General features: G+C 39.9%; 1 protein-coding gene across 1 annotated transcript in view; it reads right to left on the bottom strand.

Moving 5' to 3' along the window:
• Nucleotides 1-1,949: 1,949 nt before the first annotated feature.
• The window catches only part of kalrna (kalirin RhoGEF kinase a), a 744,968-nt gene continuing 730,599 nt past the window's right edge, over nt 1,950-16,318 (bottom strand). The window contains exons 59-61 of the mRNA XM_060827256.1: nt 11,944-12,144; nt 3,272-3,410; nt 1,950-2,664 (exon numbers count right to left, since the gene is read on the bottom strand). Of these exons, the coding sequence (XP_060683239.1) occupies nt 2,119-2,664; nt 3,272-3,410; nt 11,944-12,144 (886 nt within the window). The 3' untranslated portion in view covers nt 1,950-2,118. The remainder of the gene's footprint in view (nt 2,665-3,271; nt 3,411-11,943; nt 12,145-16,318) is intronic.

Genomic DNA, 16,318 nt, shown 5'->3' with positions numbered 1-16,318 from the left:
AGAAGCAATAAAGGCATAAAAATTCTGAGCCTTTGGAGAGCCTCAAAAGATTGGTCAGCCTTTCATAAGGAAGACCGAACAGGCAATTAAAACTGGCAGGTAAAGTTGAAGCAAACAGTAAAAAAAAACACATCTATCTCTCAACAATGATAGTGGAGTCCAGCATCCAAACCTCTGTTTGATAGCTGATGTGGATTGGTAACTACGTGAGGAACTTTCAGCAAAAGTTGCCCTTTCTTCCACCCCCCTTAGATCAAGATTGCAACATGGCGACTTACATTCCTAAAAATGCATCCAGCATTTACAAGCTCGGCTTGCTTTGAGGAAACAAAGAGCGTGTATCTGCATTTCAGTTTTTAAAGTTGAAGTCATTCCTTGCATGCCACAAAATCATTTGGATGACACCCCAAAACAAATGAATGCCTTATTTGCTTCATGATTTGGAAATGCTGGTGTTGGACTGGGGTGTACAAAGTTAAAAATCACACAACACCAGGTTATAGTCCAACAGGTTTAATTGGAAGCACACTAGCTTTTGGAGCGCTGCTCCTTCATCAGATGGTTGGGCTTCAGTTGTAGTTTCAGCCATATCTCCAACTAGGAAATTCATGGGAAGGGAAAAAAGGACTTCCTGCTGCATAATTTAGTGCTCCAGCATGTACCATAAGTGAAAGTGGCCCCATTCATAAAAAGAATGAAAATAAAAAACAGTTAGCCCTTTAACAAGGATTTTCGTAATGCAGAATCTTAAGCTTGCAGACAGACATTCTAACACGTACATAGAAGTAGTGTTAGGGTGCTTAAATGAGAGCAGGCTTCCAAATCTACCATATTTGAAAAACACATTTTCATACTTCCTATTTAAATTGTTCATCTTTAGATGTCTGTGAAAATAACATGAAAATTAACAGATTATACAGCATTCCTGATTCACCTGCTCCTCGGATGTTGCTTAGCCTGCTGTGCTTTTCCAGCACCACACTTTCGACTAAAGTTATACAATGAACATTTCTTTTTACTGATTTCATTCCAGATGACAATGCTGCTTCAAAAGAGCCAAAGGGGTGTTCGAATTTGAATAAAGTGCCATTAACCTTTACTCAGTTAAAGACATCACAAGATGTGGTACTAGCCACACAGAACAGAAAAGTGCCAGGTTTAATGATTATCATTGAATTAACTGATATAAACAAGGCTGCAACTAGAGATGGTAAAATTAACCTTAACACCAGTGAACTAGAGAGGAGAATAAGAAAAGGTAACTAGAGTTCACAATCTTGATTGATATTTTTCTATCAGAATTGGACAGTATGTAAGCAGATATTTGGCTATAATAACCCGTCAACACTCACCATTCTTGGTTCACACATGAAGAGAGGCACTTGGGTGAAGTACCTGAGGCCTCCCAGATACCAAGGAGCAAAGACTGGGCTGAGAGAAGGTAATTTTTGAAAATGCTTCACTACGCCACATCGTTTATTGTATGAATGTGTGCCACTAGAGGAGACATCATTGGCAGTTCCTCATTTTGTGAGGGTGTGGGTTCACTGTCACTAAGGAATAGTAAATTATGCCAACACCATTTTTGAAAATGCATAGGTACCAGTGAGGTCCTTCATCTTTAGTTCATATTACAGATTTTACAGAATGTCTGCTAACATTTCAAGGGCTAAAACAGCTCTGAATCAATTAATTAAATAATTTAAAACATCTAATTTACTTTGTTCAGAGTACGTGATTACTGATGTAATTTTTATCATTTTCTTGTTAGTTTGTAACATTTAGCATGTGAAAGGAGTTTAACTTTGCAGTTGTTATATGCAATACAAAACTCGATGCTCTTTAAAATTTCAAGCAATATTCATTTCTCAAAGGGTTGAAACATTTACATTCAATCTGAAGTAAATAGATTGAAATTTGTTCATCTGGTTTCCCATGTATCTTAAGTATTTCAGGAATATTCTATATATATATGTGTGATTTTGTAGTAACATTAACCAGTTTAAATCCGATTCAAGTTGTGCTCAGCCTCTACACTCCAGTACTGTGTGGAGTAAAACTGCTCTCAACGCATTGTTCAGCAATTCAGTGACTCAATACGTACAGGTCATTATTGTTTCACATCCTTGATCCAAGATTGCTTGGTAAGAAACCTTTCAAATTGCTGATAGGACGCACATCATTTTGATGTCGGCGGCGTTCAATAAACAAAGCCAACCTTGAGGTATCCAGTGGAGTTGTGGAATAGCTGTCATTCTGAGGATGTAGCCAAGGATTTTGTAAACAAGTGGCAGCTGTAGGTCTCCAACGAAAGTCTCCCTGAAGCAGTGCCCTAATGAAGTCTCGTGCAACATGACTAATTCCCTGAAAATACTCATCAGGGAAACTGAAGTCCCGTCGACAAATGTTCATACATGTTTCCTCTACACTCTCGTCCAAGAAGGGGGATACCCCACTCAGCATCACATACGTGAGAACTCCAAGACTCCAGATGTCTGTACTCAGTGAAACTGGTGTTCCCTGTATTACTTCAGGAGCTGCAAATTCTGGATTTCCCAACAACTGATGTACATAATAATAAGTTGTGATTTGAACAGCGTCACCCAAATCTATAAGCTTGACACGTGGCACAGGCGTGTGAAGATCAATCAATAGATTTTCGGGCTGACAGAAAGAAAGATATGTGTTAATAATGCTTAAACACTAACTTATGCATTACATAATTCAGCCTGTATGAATGCAAGTTATTGACTTTTTTTACATTCACTTGTGGGACATGGGTGTCAGGGCTGGACCAGCATTTAGCTTACATAGAACATGTCCACTAATATGAAACAATAGGTTCAATAATCTACAACTTCCAAAATTCTCCTTTCCCTCATGATACAGAAGAAACTGTGTTTCTAGATCATCTTACAGGACACCTTATTCTTCAGCAGTGTATTCATGTATGGCTAGATCTCTGCTTCCAGGATCATTGTCAATTATTGTCATTGAACAGATTTCTAATTGTCTAAAGATAACACAAAAGATTTCATTGATTCTTTTTAAGGAAGTTCCAATATATCTATAGCAGTTCTCCATTGCCAAAGTTCCATGTAGCTGATGTTACCAAGACTTCCTTGGAGTCTTCCGGCAAAAAAACACATTTCCCGCCAGAGGCGCAGCTCCCCCTTTCTGTGTGACAACTCAAACTCATGCCACAAACAGTAAGCCTGGCTTTGGTATGACCAGAAAGAAGATGGACTGGTTTTTATTTGTAAAATCCTACCTTCAAATCCAAATGAGCAACTCTGCAATTGTGTAGATACTGGAGAGCCTCCAAAGTGTCCCGGATGTAAAAGGCTACTTTTTCTTCCAAATGTTCCCCTTGATTTACCAAGAATTCAAGCAAGCGACCATTATCCAAGCTTTGGCACAAAAACAGAAGTATTTAGAATGCGCCGATAGTAAAAGTACATACTAATCATACCAAGTGACAAAGAAAGAAAATTAAAGGAGTGTTTGATTGAAACAGATTAGACCTACTTCACATTTCAGATAGTGTACAAGTGTGCTGTTTATAAGGACTTACATCATGAGTTTTAATACTTGAACTCTGGGGTAAACCTAATTACTTTTCTACCCTTGTGTCTTCAATGGAAAATAAATTGAATGGGGACATAAAATGTGTGGCCAAGCATTTTATGTTAGGATTAAGTTAGAATTACACACAATTACCTGACATTCTCAATGGTACATCCTCAACAATTTACAATCTATGTATATGATTTAGACTGAAGATCTAAAGCAAGATAGGTAGGAAACAAAGTTATCAAGTGGAAATAGAGAGTCTGCAAAGGGATACAGACAGGTTCGAGCAATGGGCAAAATCATGGAAATAGAATAGAATATGGTTAAATGTGAACTCATACATTTTGCCAGGAAAGATAGAAGAGCAGTTAGAGTCAAAGAGTCACAGAGATGTATAGCATGGAAACAGACCCTTTGATCCAACCTGTCCATGCCAACCAGATATTCCAACCTCATCTAGTCCCAGCAGCCAGCACCCAGCCCATATCCCTCCATACCCTTCCTATTAATGTACCCATCTAGATGCGTTTTAAATGTTGCAACTGTACTAGCTTCCACCACTTCCTCTGGCAGCTCTTTTCATACATGTACCACCCTCTGTATGAAAAAGTTGCCACCATAAACTTATGCCCTCTAATTCTGGACTCCCCCACCACAGGGAAGAGACTTTGTCTATTTATCCTATCCATGCTCATCCATGATTTTATAAATCTCTATAAGGTCACCCATCAGCCTCCGACGCTCCAGGGAAAACAGCCCCAGCCTATTCAACCTCTCCCTATAGCTCAAACCCTCTAATCCTGCCAACATCCTTGTAAATCTTTTCTGAATTCTTTCAAGTTTCACAACATCTTTCCGATAGGAAGGAGACCAGAATTGCACGCAATATTCCAAAAGTGGCCAAACAAATCTCCAGCCGCAACATGACCTCCCAACTCCTGCACTCAATACTTTGACCAAGAAAGGAAAGCATACCAAATGCCTTCTTCACTATCCTATCTACCTGCGATTCTGCTTTCAAGGAGTTATGAACCTACACTCCAAGGTCTCTTTGTTTAGCAACATTCTCTAGGACCTTACCATTAAGTGTATAAGTCCTGCTAAGATTTGCTTTTCCAAAATGCAGCACATCATATTTATCTAAATTAAACTCCATCTGCCATGTCTCAGCCCATTGGCCCATCTGGTCCAGATCCTGTTGTAATCTGAGGTAACCTTCTTTGCTGTCCACGACGCCTCCAATTTTGGTGTCATCTGCAAACTTACTAACTATACCTCTTATGCTCACATCCAAATCATTTGTATAAATGATGAATAGTAGTGGACCCAGCACCGATCCTTGTGGCACCCCACTGGTCACAGGTCTCCAATCTGAAAACAACCCTCCACCACCACCACCCTCCTTCTTCTACCTTTGAGCCTGTTCTATATCCTCATGGCTAGTTCTCCCGTGAGATCCAACCTTGTTAACCAATCTCCCATGGGGAACCTTGTCGAACACTTTATTGATGTCCATATAAATCACATCTACTGCTCTGCCCTCATCAATCCTCTTCGTTACTTCTTCAAAAAACTCAAATCAATTTTGTGACACATGATTTCCCACGCACAAAGCCATGTCGACTATCTCTAAGCAGTTTTTGCTTTTCCAAATACATGTTCACCCTGCCCCTCAGGATTGCAAAAATCAGTGGTAGCGAGGAATCTGGGTACTCCAGTACAGTAAATATTTAGGAATGCAAATAAAATGTTATTTACATCAAGTAGAATAAAATACATAAGTAGGAAAGTTTTACTTCAGCTGTACAGGGTATTGACAAGACAACATCTGGAATATTGTGGATAGTTTTGATTTCCTTATTTGCGAAAAGATGTAATTATGCTGGAAGCTGTTCATAAAAGATTCACTTGATTCATTCCTGAGATGAAAGAGTTATAGGAACATAGAACAGTACAGCACAGAACAGGCCCTTCAGCCCACGATGTTGTGCCGACCATTGATCCTCACATATGCACCCTCACATTTCTGTGACCATATGCATGTCCAGGAGTCTCATAAATGTCCCCAATGACCTTGCTTCCACAACTGCTGCTGGCAACGCATTCCATGCTCTCACAACTCTCTGTGTAAAGAACCCGCCTCTGACATCCCCCCTATACTTTCCTCCAACCTGCTTAAAACTATGACCCCTCGTGTTAGCCATTTCTACCCTGGGAAATAGTCTCTGGCTATCGACTCTATGCCTCTCATTATCTTGTATACCTCAATAGGGCGGCACGGTGGCACAATGGTTAGCACTGCTGCCTCACAGCACCAGAGACCCGGGTTCAATTCCCGACTCGGGCAACTGACTGTGTGGAGTTTGCATGTTCTCCCCGTGTCTGCGTGGGTTTCCTCCGGGTGCTCCGGTTTCCTCCCACAGTCACAAAGATGTGCGGGTCAGGTGAATTGGCCATGCTAAATTGCCCGTAGTGTTAGGTAAGGGGTAAATGTATGGGAATGGGTGGGTTGCGCTTTGGCGGGTCGGTGTGGACTTGTTGGGCCGAAGGGCCTGTTTCCACACTGTAAGTAATCTAATCTAATCAATTAGGACCCCTTTTCTCCAATGAAAACAGTCTGAGCTCAGTCAACCTCTATTCATAAGAAAGCCCTCCAGTCCAGGCAGCATCCTGGTAAACCTCTTCTGAACCCTCTCCAAAGAATCCAAATCTTTCTTATAATAGGGCGGCCAGAACTGGAAGCAGTATTCCAAGTGCGGTCTAACCAAAGTTTTATAGAGCTGCAACAAGTTCTCACGACTCTTAGACTCAATCCCCCTGTTAATGAAAGCCAAATCACCATATGCTTTCTTAACAACCCTGTCTACTTGGGTGGCCATTTTAAGGGATCTATGTACCTGCACACCAAATTCCTCCACACTGCCAAGAATCCTATCCTTAATCCTGTACTCAGCTTTCAAATTCGATCTTCCAAAATGCTGTCGCTCCTGTCCATGCTGCTGGGACCACAGAGACAGTTATTCCATTGTTCTGATGACCATTAATTGCCTGTGGCACAATCTTCTACATTGGCCCTGACTTTGTTGCGCATGACAAAGATTTTTAAAAATATCATTATGATTATTATTTGGGTTCTAAATAACTAGTAGTTTGGTTTTCAATTCTGTGAAGATGACTTATTTATAGGATCAGAAATTCATTTTGTTGCATTCAAAGTAGCATTTCTTAGAAATCACGTGACTTAAGCTAAAGGACTAGAAAAACTACTTGGTTAAGATTAGAGTGGTGCTGGAAAAGCACAGCAGGTCAGGCAGGAAAATCGATATTTCAGGCAGGAGCCCTTCATCAGGAATGAGGTCACCTGCCCTCAACATTGATTTTCCTGCTCCTCAGATGCTGTCTGACCTGCTGTGCTTTTCCAGCACCGCTCTAATCTTGACTCTGATCTCCAGCATCTGCAGTCCTCACTTTCGCCTACTTGGTTGAGATGTTTACTAAGTTAAGCTTTATGATCCAGAGATGGATAAGTGGCATAGTCAGTAACCAGAAGCAGTTTCAGTTCAGACATAAAGGGCCGTGCTAGCAAATGCACTGTACAGCAGCCTAAAAATAGTCAACATCATTGCAAAAAGCCATGAGGTTTTCTTCGAGTTAAGTGAGGGAAAATCAGTGTGTTTGGTGAAATCTTTGTATTTTGGTGAAGAGACAGAAATAAAGATAATCACATCTGCTGAATGTGCAAAACGTCACTGAAAGGACAACACTTGCAATCTTGGCAGTTGAATAAGTTGAGTAATTCTGAAGTTGTTTCTGTAAGAAAAATCTCTTTGCCTATTTATAATTGAGTTGGAAGAACTAGTTGAAGCAGAAATATAATATTTCCACATCAGTAATGGACACGATAGAGGTTGTATAAAGTCTTGTAAAATTGCTCTGTAAATCCTTTCAATAGAAAGGACCGAGACCATTAATTCACCTCAAAGAGTCACTGTCATTTGTTATTATAAAAGGAGCACTTGTTAGTGTTGATGTACTGGATACAACAGCAGGAAGCCAAGCAAGTGGGGATTGGAAGTATATAATTAGTGAACTTATGGGAGATTAAAAATATTGGAAAGAAAACTCAAAATCCAACACGATGAAGCCATGGATATCACTTGGATAGAGTAAAATAAGGTCAGTATGAAATGGAATCAGGTGAAAATTAAGGATCTAAAAGGGTGCGGAGATCAAAACTGGAAGGAATAAAACAGATTGATTGGGACATCAAAGCATTTCAATAACATTCTTGAATAAAACCCGAAAGAATTCCAATCAGCAAAGAAATTGTCACACACCCAGCAGCCATTTTGACCATATCATCTCAAACTGAGAACTTACCCTGGGTGAGTGCAGAAAATAAGCTTATAGGTGGAATTTATTTTTATTATTCATTCACAGGATGTGGGTGTTTCTGGCTAGGCCAGGAGTTATTGCCCATCCCAACTGCTCAGAGGGTCAAATGTGAACCACACTGCTGTGGGTCTTGAGCCAGACCAGGTGAGGATGGCAGCCTCCTTCCTGAAAGGACATCAGTGAAACAGATGTATTTTTCCTCACAATTGACAATAGATTCATGGTCATCACTTAGACCCTGAATTCCAGATATTTATTGAATTCAAACTCTACCACTTCCCATGGTGTGATTTGAACCCAGGTCCCCAGAACACTGCCTAGAACTCTAGATTAATAGCTCGATGATAGTACCTCTAGGACACCACCTCCCCACATTCCCAGCTGGCCTTAGGTTTAACTAAAACATTTTTACAGAGTTAGAGGAAGGGCATTAGGAAAAAAAAATCATCATTAGGTAACAGATTATGTAATGTTTAAGTTCTGTTCTGAGTATTTGCCTTTGTTTCAATTATTATGAAAGTATAGGTATGTACTGTACCTTTGAAGAAAGAGTGAAAGCTGGCAAGAATTTAACAAACATAGAATCTGCTGAAAAATTTAGAAATGTAACATTTGGCTGTGAAACAAATAGCTGGATCTCAGCTGCTATGGTACACAACAAATTTGCATTTGGCTAATCAGTTTAAGTTATGCCCCAAGATACCAAGATCTTTGTCGCTCATACTTTTACAGATTATGAGGTAAGGTGAGCTTTTCTGTGTATCTGGTTTAAATTATCAGGAAGGTTTATCCTGTGTTGTAACATTGTTTAACCTCTATAGCCTTGTTAAATTGATATATAAGTGAGTAACCGAAAGGGTTATGTGTACAGTCTGTATTAAACTTCTCATTAGGAGTTCATGAAACAACTTGGACTTTCAAAGCCATTGAAAAGCCACAATTTTGCTATGTTCTTTCTTCCAAGGAAAATGGTGTGATGAATTTTTGTCTATAAGCATTCTTTGTACTGTAGAATCCAGCATTCTGTGAGAATATAACATTCAGGGCACACTCAGTTCCAAGGAGTTGATACATTTGGCAATTTCAAAATATTAGTTATGTGCAATTCTACCTAGAAGTAGTTGCAGTCCTGGTTGCAAGGTTTTGAATAGACCATTCATATAGTTCAACTGTCATTGGAGAGGAGACTGTAAGTCAAACTCTACAGCATACAGTGCTGCTTTTAACTCTACTACTGGGAAAGCAACTAAACTATATGGATTCTATGTACAGGTCTCAGTGAGAAATTCCAAGAGCAGTTGGATATCTCTGTCCTGTTAGAACTCAGCTGCAAATTCTAGGAGTTAAGTGTTGGAGACAAGTCCTTGGAGCTGTGAAGATGAGGACAAATAAAATGGCAGCTGAAAGTGGGGGTTAAAAAGTACACAAGAAGTATTTGTTTGATGCAATTGACCAAGATTAGAATTCAAGGAAAAATCTAGGGGTACTTCTAGCATTGTGAACCTGGCTGTCACAAAAAAAAAATGGGATTCTGCCTGCAAGTAGGTGTTGAAATATAGATTTTGGAGTAAAGTAGAGAGCTGACCCAGGAAAGAAGGTTGATCAACTAGAATGGAACAGTCATTGAAGCAGTCCATGACAAAATTGCTCCTGAGAGAGAGTTTTAAGGCTAGATTAGCAAAAGTGAACAATTATAATCTCTTTGGAAACTTAATGAGGCATGATGATTCACTGTAATATTAAACTCTGAAGGGAATTGCTGAGAAATCAATGGGATCTACCTTGATTGCATTTGCAATTGGATGTGCACTGGGGTATTTACAATCCTTTGTGCTTATTTACTACATGTTAATTCTGAGTGTTCTAAACATGTTGTACTGTTGATCAACCAGTATAGAGCAGTCATTGAAACAGTCCATGACAAAATTGCTCCTGAGAGAGAGTTTCAAGGCTAGATTAATTATTGTATAAAATAATTATTGTTGTTTTTTTTTTCAAAACCCTGGACTTAATAACTCCCCTGATTCTCATTTTTACAAAATGCATTACTGGTTCCTAGCTCACCAGTAACAAACGTTTTTCAGTCTGGTCCATGATTGTAACAATACTTTTGCAACTAAAGAACTGCAATTTATGTAATTCCCTATGTATGAGAATGATTTTTTTGTGTATAAAATTACTTACAAGTATAATCATTGAAACTAGATAGCTAACTGTAATATACATATTCCCACATACAGGAAAGTTAGTTACCATTTATTTACTAGATCATAAGGCTACTCTCTCAGAGAGAGAATACTGGTGGTATACTGGAGGATCACCATGCCTCAGGCAAAGGAGAGGTGAGAAGGAGAATTCTCACGATAGCTTCAGCCAGTGCCACAACTGAACTCATGCTATTGGTGTTACTCTCCATTGCAAACTGGCCTTCCAGTCAACTAAGCTAAATCAACCCCTAATACAATGCAATTTGTCTGTTTTTGATTGGTAGTTCAGTAATATATGTTGAATAAATATCTGTCGATTCAACCAAAAAGTGCAGAGTAAAAGGAATATTAAAATCAAATCTTAAAGATGTCTGAAGCTTGTTTTTATCATCTAATGCCTTAAGACTGATTGTAAAACTCAACATATTTGAAACTGTATTAGCCTAACGATCTGCACAAACGTTTTCCAATTTAATGTCACCTTTATGTTTTTAATAGCTTCAAAAAATAGATTGCAGCAATAATTATACCTTACTTAATGTCCCAGTCTCAACAGCACATATTCATGAAGAATTCTGAGGACTTTAGATTAGATTACTTTACAGTGTGGAAACAGGCCCTTCGGCCCAACAAGTCCACACCGACCCGCCGAAGCGCCACCCACCCATACCCCTACATTTACCCCTTACTTAACACTACGGGCAATTTAGCATGGCCAATTCACCTGACCCGCACATCTTTGTGACTGTGGGAGGAAACCGGAGCACCCGGAGGAAACCCACGCAGACACGGGGAGAACGTGCAAACTCCACACAGTCAGTCGCCTGAGGCGGGAATTGAACCCAGGTCGCTGGCGCTGTGAGGCAGCAGTGCTAACCACTGTGCCACCGTGCCGCCCGACTTATTTTGGACTTACTTCTCATTCCTAATCTATGTATATGATTGGTGTATTATTAAATCTTTTCATGTTTTGTAACCAAAACACTTGTTTGTTAATTAAAGAAGGCCTGATTAAATTGGATATATTTAAAATGTGAATTAATTTGTTCTAAGAGGAAGATACCCACAAGGAAAGGATCCTTTTTAAATGAATTTTGTTACAACCAACCAGAAGGTGGGTGAATAATGAAGGGGGAGCTAGTTCACACCTCCTCACCCAGCAGCTTAATGACTTGGACATCCATCTGAAAGTGTAATAACCTGAGGAAGTTCGCTCAGTGTCTGGTCACTACAGAAGGAGATTGAACCACTGGCAAGTACTATATCTGTGTCCCAAAAATCTCATTTAGATACCATAAAAGACGCTTAAGCTTCCCTGATGACTCAACTGGTTAAAGCAGTGAGTTGCTAGAATGCAAATCAAGGAAGACAGGTCAAATTTCTAGACCATGTTGAGTTTGATGATTCTGGCTGCAATGACAAAAGAGAAGCTATAATTGCCTTCTGTGTCTCTGGACTATGGAAGAGATAAAGACCTCAAAAATGACTTGGATTCCTGCTGCCAGTTGCTATAGAGTGATAACCAGCTGATCAGTGATGAGAGGATACATACAGAGTGGTGCCCATGAAACATTTTCCAGTAAAGAGCTTGGAGAACAGGAAGAAGAGAGAAAACTAAGGTGCAAGTATAGGAAAAGAAATGTTGGCATGAAGGAAAGTAATTTACATGAATAATTAAATAAGATGCAAATCAATCTCACAGGTAAATGCAAATTATATTTTATCAAACAAATTGTGATGGCTTACAGGATACAAAATTGATACTTACAGTTCGAGAACTAAAATGTAGCCAGAGGGAAACTCGTATGTATCACATATTGCAGGAAATTGTGGGTGTTGCAGATTTAATAAGATCGCTGCCTCATGTGCTACTTGATCTTTCTTCTTCATTTTTTTGCTGATGAATTTGACAGCTACTTCCCTTTTAGTTGACTTTTGTATACATTTTTTCACCACAGAGAAACGACCCCTGTAACACAGAACAATATTCAAAACTTAAATAGACAGAAATCAACATTTAGTTTCCAAGTCTTTTTATCAACATTTAGGTTCCAAGTCTTTTTATCAACATTTAGGTTCCAAGTCTTTTTTCTAATTCATCCAGGGGATGGGATCATTGCTGGCTGGGTCAACATTTATTGAAAAGGTAGTAATGAACTGCTGCAGTTCATTTGGTTTAGGTACACTCACAGAGTATTATTAGGGATGGAATTCCAGGACTTTGACTCAGTGACACTGAAGAAACAGTGTCATATCTCCAAGTCAGGATGTTGAGTGGATTAGAGGTGAACTTACAGGCGGTGCTGCTGCTCTTGTCCTTCTTGATGCTAGTAATTGAGAATTGGAAAGATATGAAGAAGTATTGGTAATCTCTTGTCGTGCATTTTGTAGATGGTACACACTGCTGCTTACTATGTATCATTGCTGGACAGAGTGGATGTGATACCAATCAAGCGGCTGCTTTGACTTGGATTGTTGTCAAGTTTCTTGAGTGTTGTTGAGCTGCACTCATCCAGACAAATGGAGAGTGTTCTATTACACACCTGGCTTGTACAGATGGAAGAAAGGCTTTGCTGCAGAATTCTGAACCTCTCATCTGGTCTTGTCACAGTAATTATATGGTTATGACAGTTCACTTACTGGACAATGGTAAGCCCTAGGTGTTGGTAATAGGAGATTCAGATGGCAATGCTGTTGAATATCAGTGGGTAATAGAACATAGAACAGTACAGCATAGGAACAGATTCCTTGGCCCATCATATCTATGCCATATCTAATTCCATCTGCCTGTTCATGTGTCTACCTAACTGCCTCTTAAATGTTACGATCGTATCTGCTTCTACCACCTTGGGAAGTGAATTCCAAGCACCTACCACCCTCTGTGTAAAAAAATTGTATTGCATGTTTTCTCTAACTCTCCACCTCTCTCTCTCTCCTCTCCCACCCCCCCACCCCACCCCCACCAACCACCTTAAACCTGTGTTGATAAGTATTTGACATTTTTAATCTGGGAAAGAGACTTTGGCTAATTACCTTATCTATGTCCCTCATAATTTTACATACAGATAGTTCTTGGATAACGCACATTGCGGCAGGATGATATGCTTATAATGTTGCTGTAGAAGTAAGGAATGGTTATTTTGAGAACCTCTGTTTCTGATAGCATGATTCCAGCGGGAATCGGTTTGCGCGCTTCGTTCTACATATGCGCCAGTGTTAGCTGCCGTTAGAGCGGCTTTCTGTGAGAGGAACTGTACATAGATCAGTGTTCTAAGAGAGATATCTTGGGCAGCTTCCTGTGAAAGGTACACTACTCCTAGATTATCCCATTTTTAGAAGAAAAATGGAGGGGCATAGTGATAAGAATGTTAGCAAGAAGTGTCCTGGTGATACAATTGTGGGTGGTGAATGCAAAAGAAAGGCTATAACACTGGAACAGAATGTTGATATTATAAACCATTTTGAGCACAAGGAGATAATATGTGATATAGCTCATTTAACAGGAATGAGGGAGTCTACCTTACGCATCATGATGACCCTCTGTCCCTGCATTAACAATACCTTTAAAATTTTCTATGTTAAATTTCCTTTTCTTTTGTTGATAAATATGATTTATTCAGGCTGTGCTATACTTTGTGTCAGACGTTTGGGTGATTTTTGAGTGATTGCAAATTATATTTTGTGCTGGTCAACAAGGTTCCCCATGAGAGACTGGTTAGCAAGGTGGAATCATGGAATACAGGGAGAACTAGCCATTTGGATACTGGACTGGCTCAAATGTAGAAGACAGAGGGTGGTGGTAAAGGGTTGTTTTTCAGAATGGAGGCCTGTGATCAGTAGAGTGCCACAAGGATCAGTGCTGGGTCCACTACTTTTCCACATTTATTTAAATGATTTGGATGTGAGCAGAAGAGGTATAGTTAGTAACTTTGTAGATGACGCCAAAACGAGGTGTAGTGGAGAGTGAAGAAGGTTACCTCTGATTACAACAGGACCTTGATCAGATGGATCAATGGGCTGAGAAGTGGCATATGGAATTTAATTTTAGTAAATGTGAGGTGCTGCATTTTGGGAAAGCAAATCTTAGCTGGATTTATATACTTTATGGTAAGGTCCCAGGGAGTGTTGCTGAACAAAGAGACCTTAGAGTGCAGGTGCATAGCTCCTCGAAAGTACAGTCACAGGTAGATAGGATAGTGAAGAAGGTGTTTAGTATTCTTTCCTTTATTGGGCAGAGCATTGAGTAGAGGAGTAGGGAGCTCATGTTGAGGCTGTACAGGACATTGGTTAGGCCACTTTTGGAATATTGCATGCAATTCTGGTTCATTCGTTTCGTTAGGATGTTGTGAAACTTGAATGGATTCAGAAAAGTGTTACAAGGATTTTGCGAGGGTTGGAGGATTTGAGCTATGGGAAAGGTTGAATAGGCTAGGGTTGTTTTCCCTGGAGTTTCGGAGGCTGAGGGGTGACCTTCTAGAGGGGCATGGATAGGGTAAATAGACAAGATATTTTCCCTGGAGTGGGGGAGACCAGAACTAGAGGGTATAGGTTCAGGGTGAGAGGGGAAAGATATAAAAGAAACCTAAGGGGCAACTTTTTCACACAGAGGGTGGTGCGTGTATGGAATGAGCTGCCAGAGGATATGGTGGAAGGCATCTGGATGGGTATATGAATAGGAAGGGTTTGGAGGGATATCGGCCAGGTGCTGGCAGGTGAGACTAGATTGGGTTGGGATATCTGGTTGGCATGGACGGGTTGGACCAAAGGGTCTGTTTCTGTGCTGTACATCTCTATGACTCTATGACTCGATATCCCTCTTTTCCTATAGGCCCCATTATTTCTATTGAACTATTTTCTATTAAGCAAGGTTTTGCTGGAATGTAACTATGATGTTATAGAGGAACTATCTGTACTTCCATCAGGTCACTCCTCAACTTCTGTCACTCTAGTCAAAATAATCCAAGTTTGTCCAATTTCTCTTAATAGCTTATGCATTCTAACCCAGGCAACGTTCTGGTAACCTCTTTTGCACTCTCTCCAAAGCCTGTACATTCTTTCTAAAGTGTGGCAACCAAAACCACACCAAATACTCCAAACTTTGGCCTAACTAAACTTTTATATCGCTGCAATATGACTTGCCAACATTTATACTCAATGACCTGACAGATGAAGGCAAGCATACTGTATGCATTCTTTCCACTTGATGGTCAAATTCTCTCTTGTTACAAATGATCATTGCCTGGATCCAGTGTGGTGCAAATGCTATCTGTCACCTGTCAGGCCAAACCTGAATACTGCGTAGGTCTTGCTGCATTTGGACATGGACTACATCAGTATGGCAACTGAACATTTGCAATCAATGACAAACGCCCACACTTTGATCTTATGATGAAGCAGCTGAAGATAACTAGTCCTAGAAACTCTTACAGACATTCTTGAGCGGATAGGACAGACTTCCCTTTGATTTCCATGCACCCCAGTTTTGCTAGGGTTCCTTGATGCCATACTTCCTGTTAAGTTAGAGACAAAAAACTGCAGATGCTGTAATCCAAAGTAGACCAGCAGGAGGCTGGAAGAACACAGTGAGCCAGGTAGCATCAGGAAGTGGAGAAGTCAACGTCCTGAAGAAGGGTTACACCTGAGATGTTGACTTCTCCACCCGCTGATGCTGCCTGGCTTGCTGTGTTCTTCCAGCCCCCTGCTGGTCATACTCGATATAACTTGCATCAAACCCCTGTGCATCTGGTTGGAACATTTTCATTTTAACAGACAGTGTATAAGTTTGACAACAATAATTTTTATTTCAGGAAAACAAACTTAATATTGATTTATGTATTTGTACATTTACTGTTTAATGGCATTGCTGATGAGATTGAAGTTACATTGCATGGGCACAGAAGTGTAAATAAACCTGGCGATAGGAACCTATCTGTTGTTGTTAAACAGCAGGCAGTGTGGTTTAGTAAAAAAATAACATCTGTAACTGAACCACAAACGTTTACAATAGAGAATGAGAACAAGATCACCATGAAATTGTCAGAATGGAAACTGTCCAGCAATTGATATTATAAAGGTTGATACTGATATTTTATCAACTTGCTTCAGTTGTACACGTTTTTTGAAACGCTTTTGAAAAGCTCCAA

Source organism: Hemiscyllium ocellatum, chromosome 7, assembly GCF_020745735.1.
Source record: "Hemiscyllium ocellatum isolate sHemOce1 chromosome 7, sHemOce1.pat.X.cur, whole genome shotgun sequence".
Lineage (NCBI taxonomy): Eukaryota > Metazoa > Chordata > Chondrichthyes > Orectolobiformes > Hemiscylliidae > Hemiscyllium > Hemiscyllium ocellatum.
Note: the sequence above shows the minus strand (reverse complement) of the source record. Positions and strands in the feature narration are given on the sequence as shown.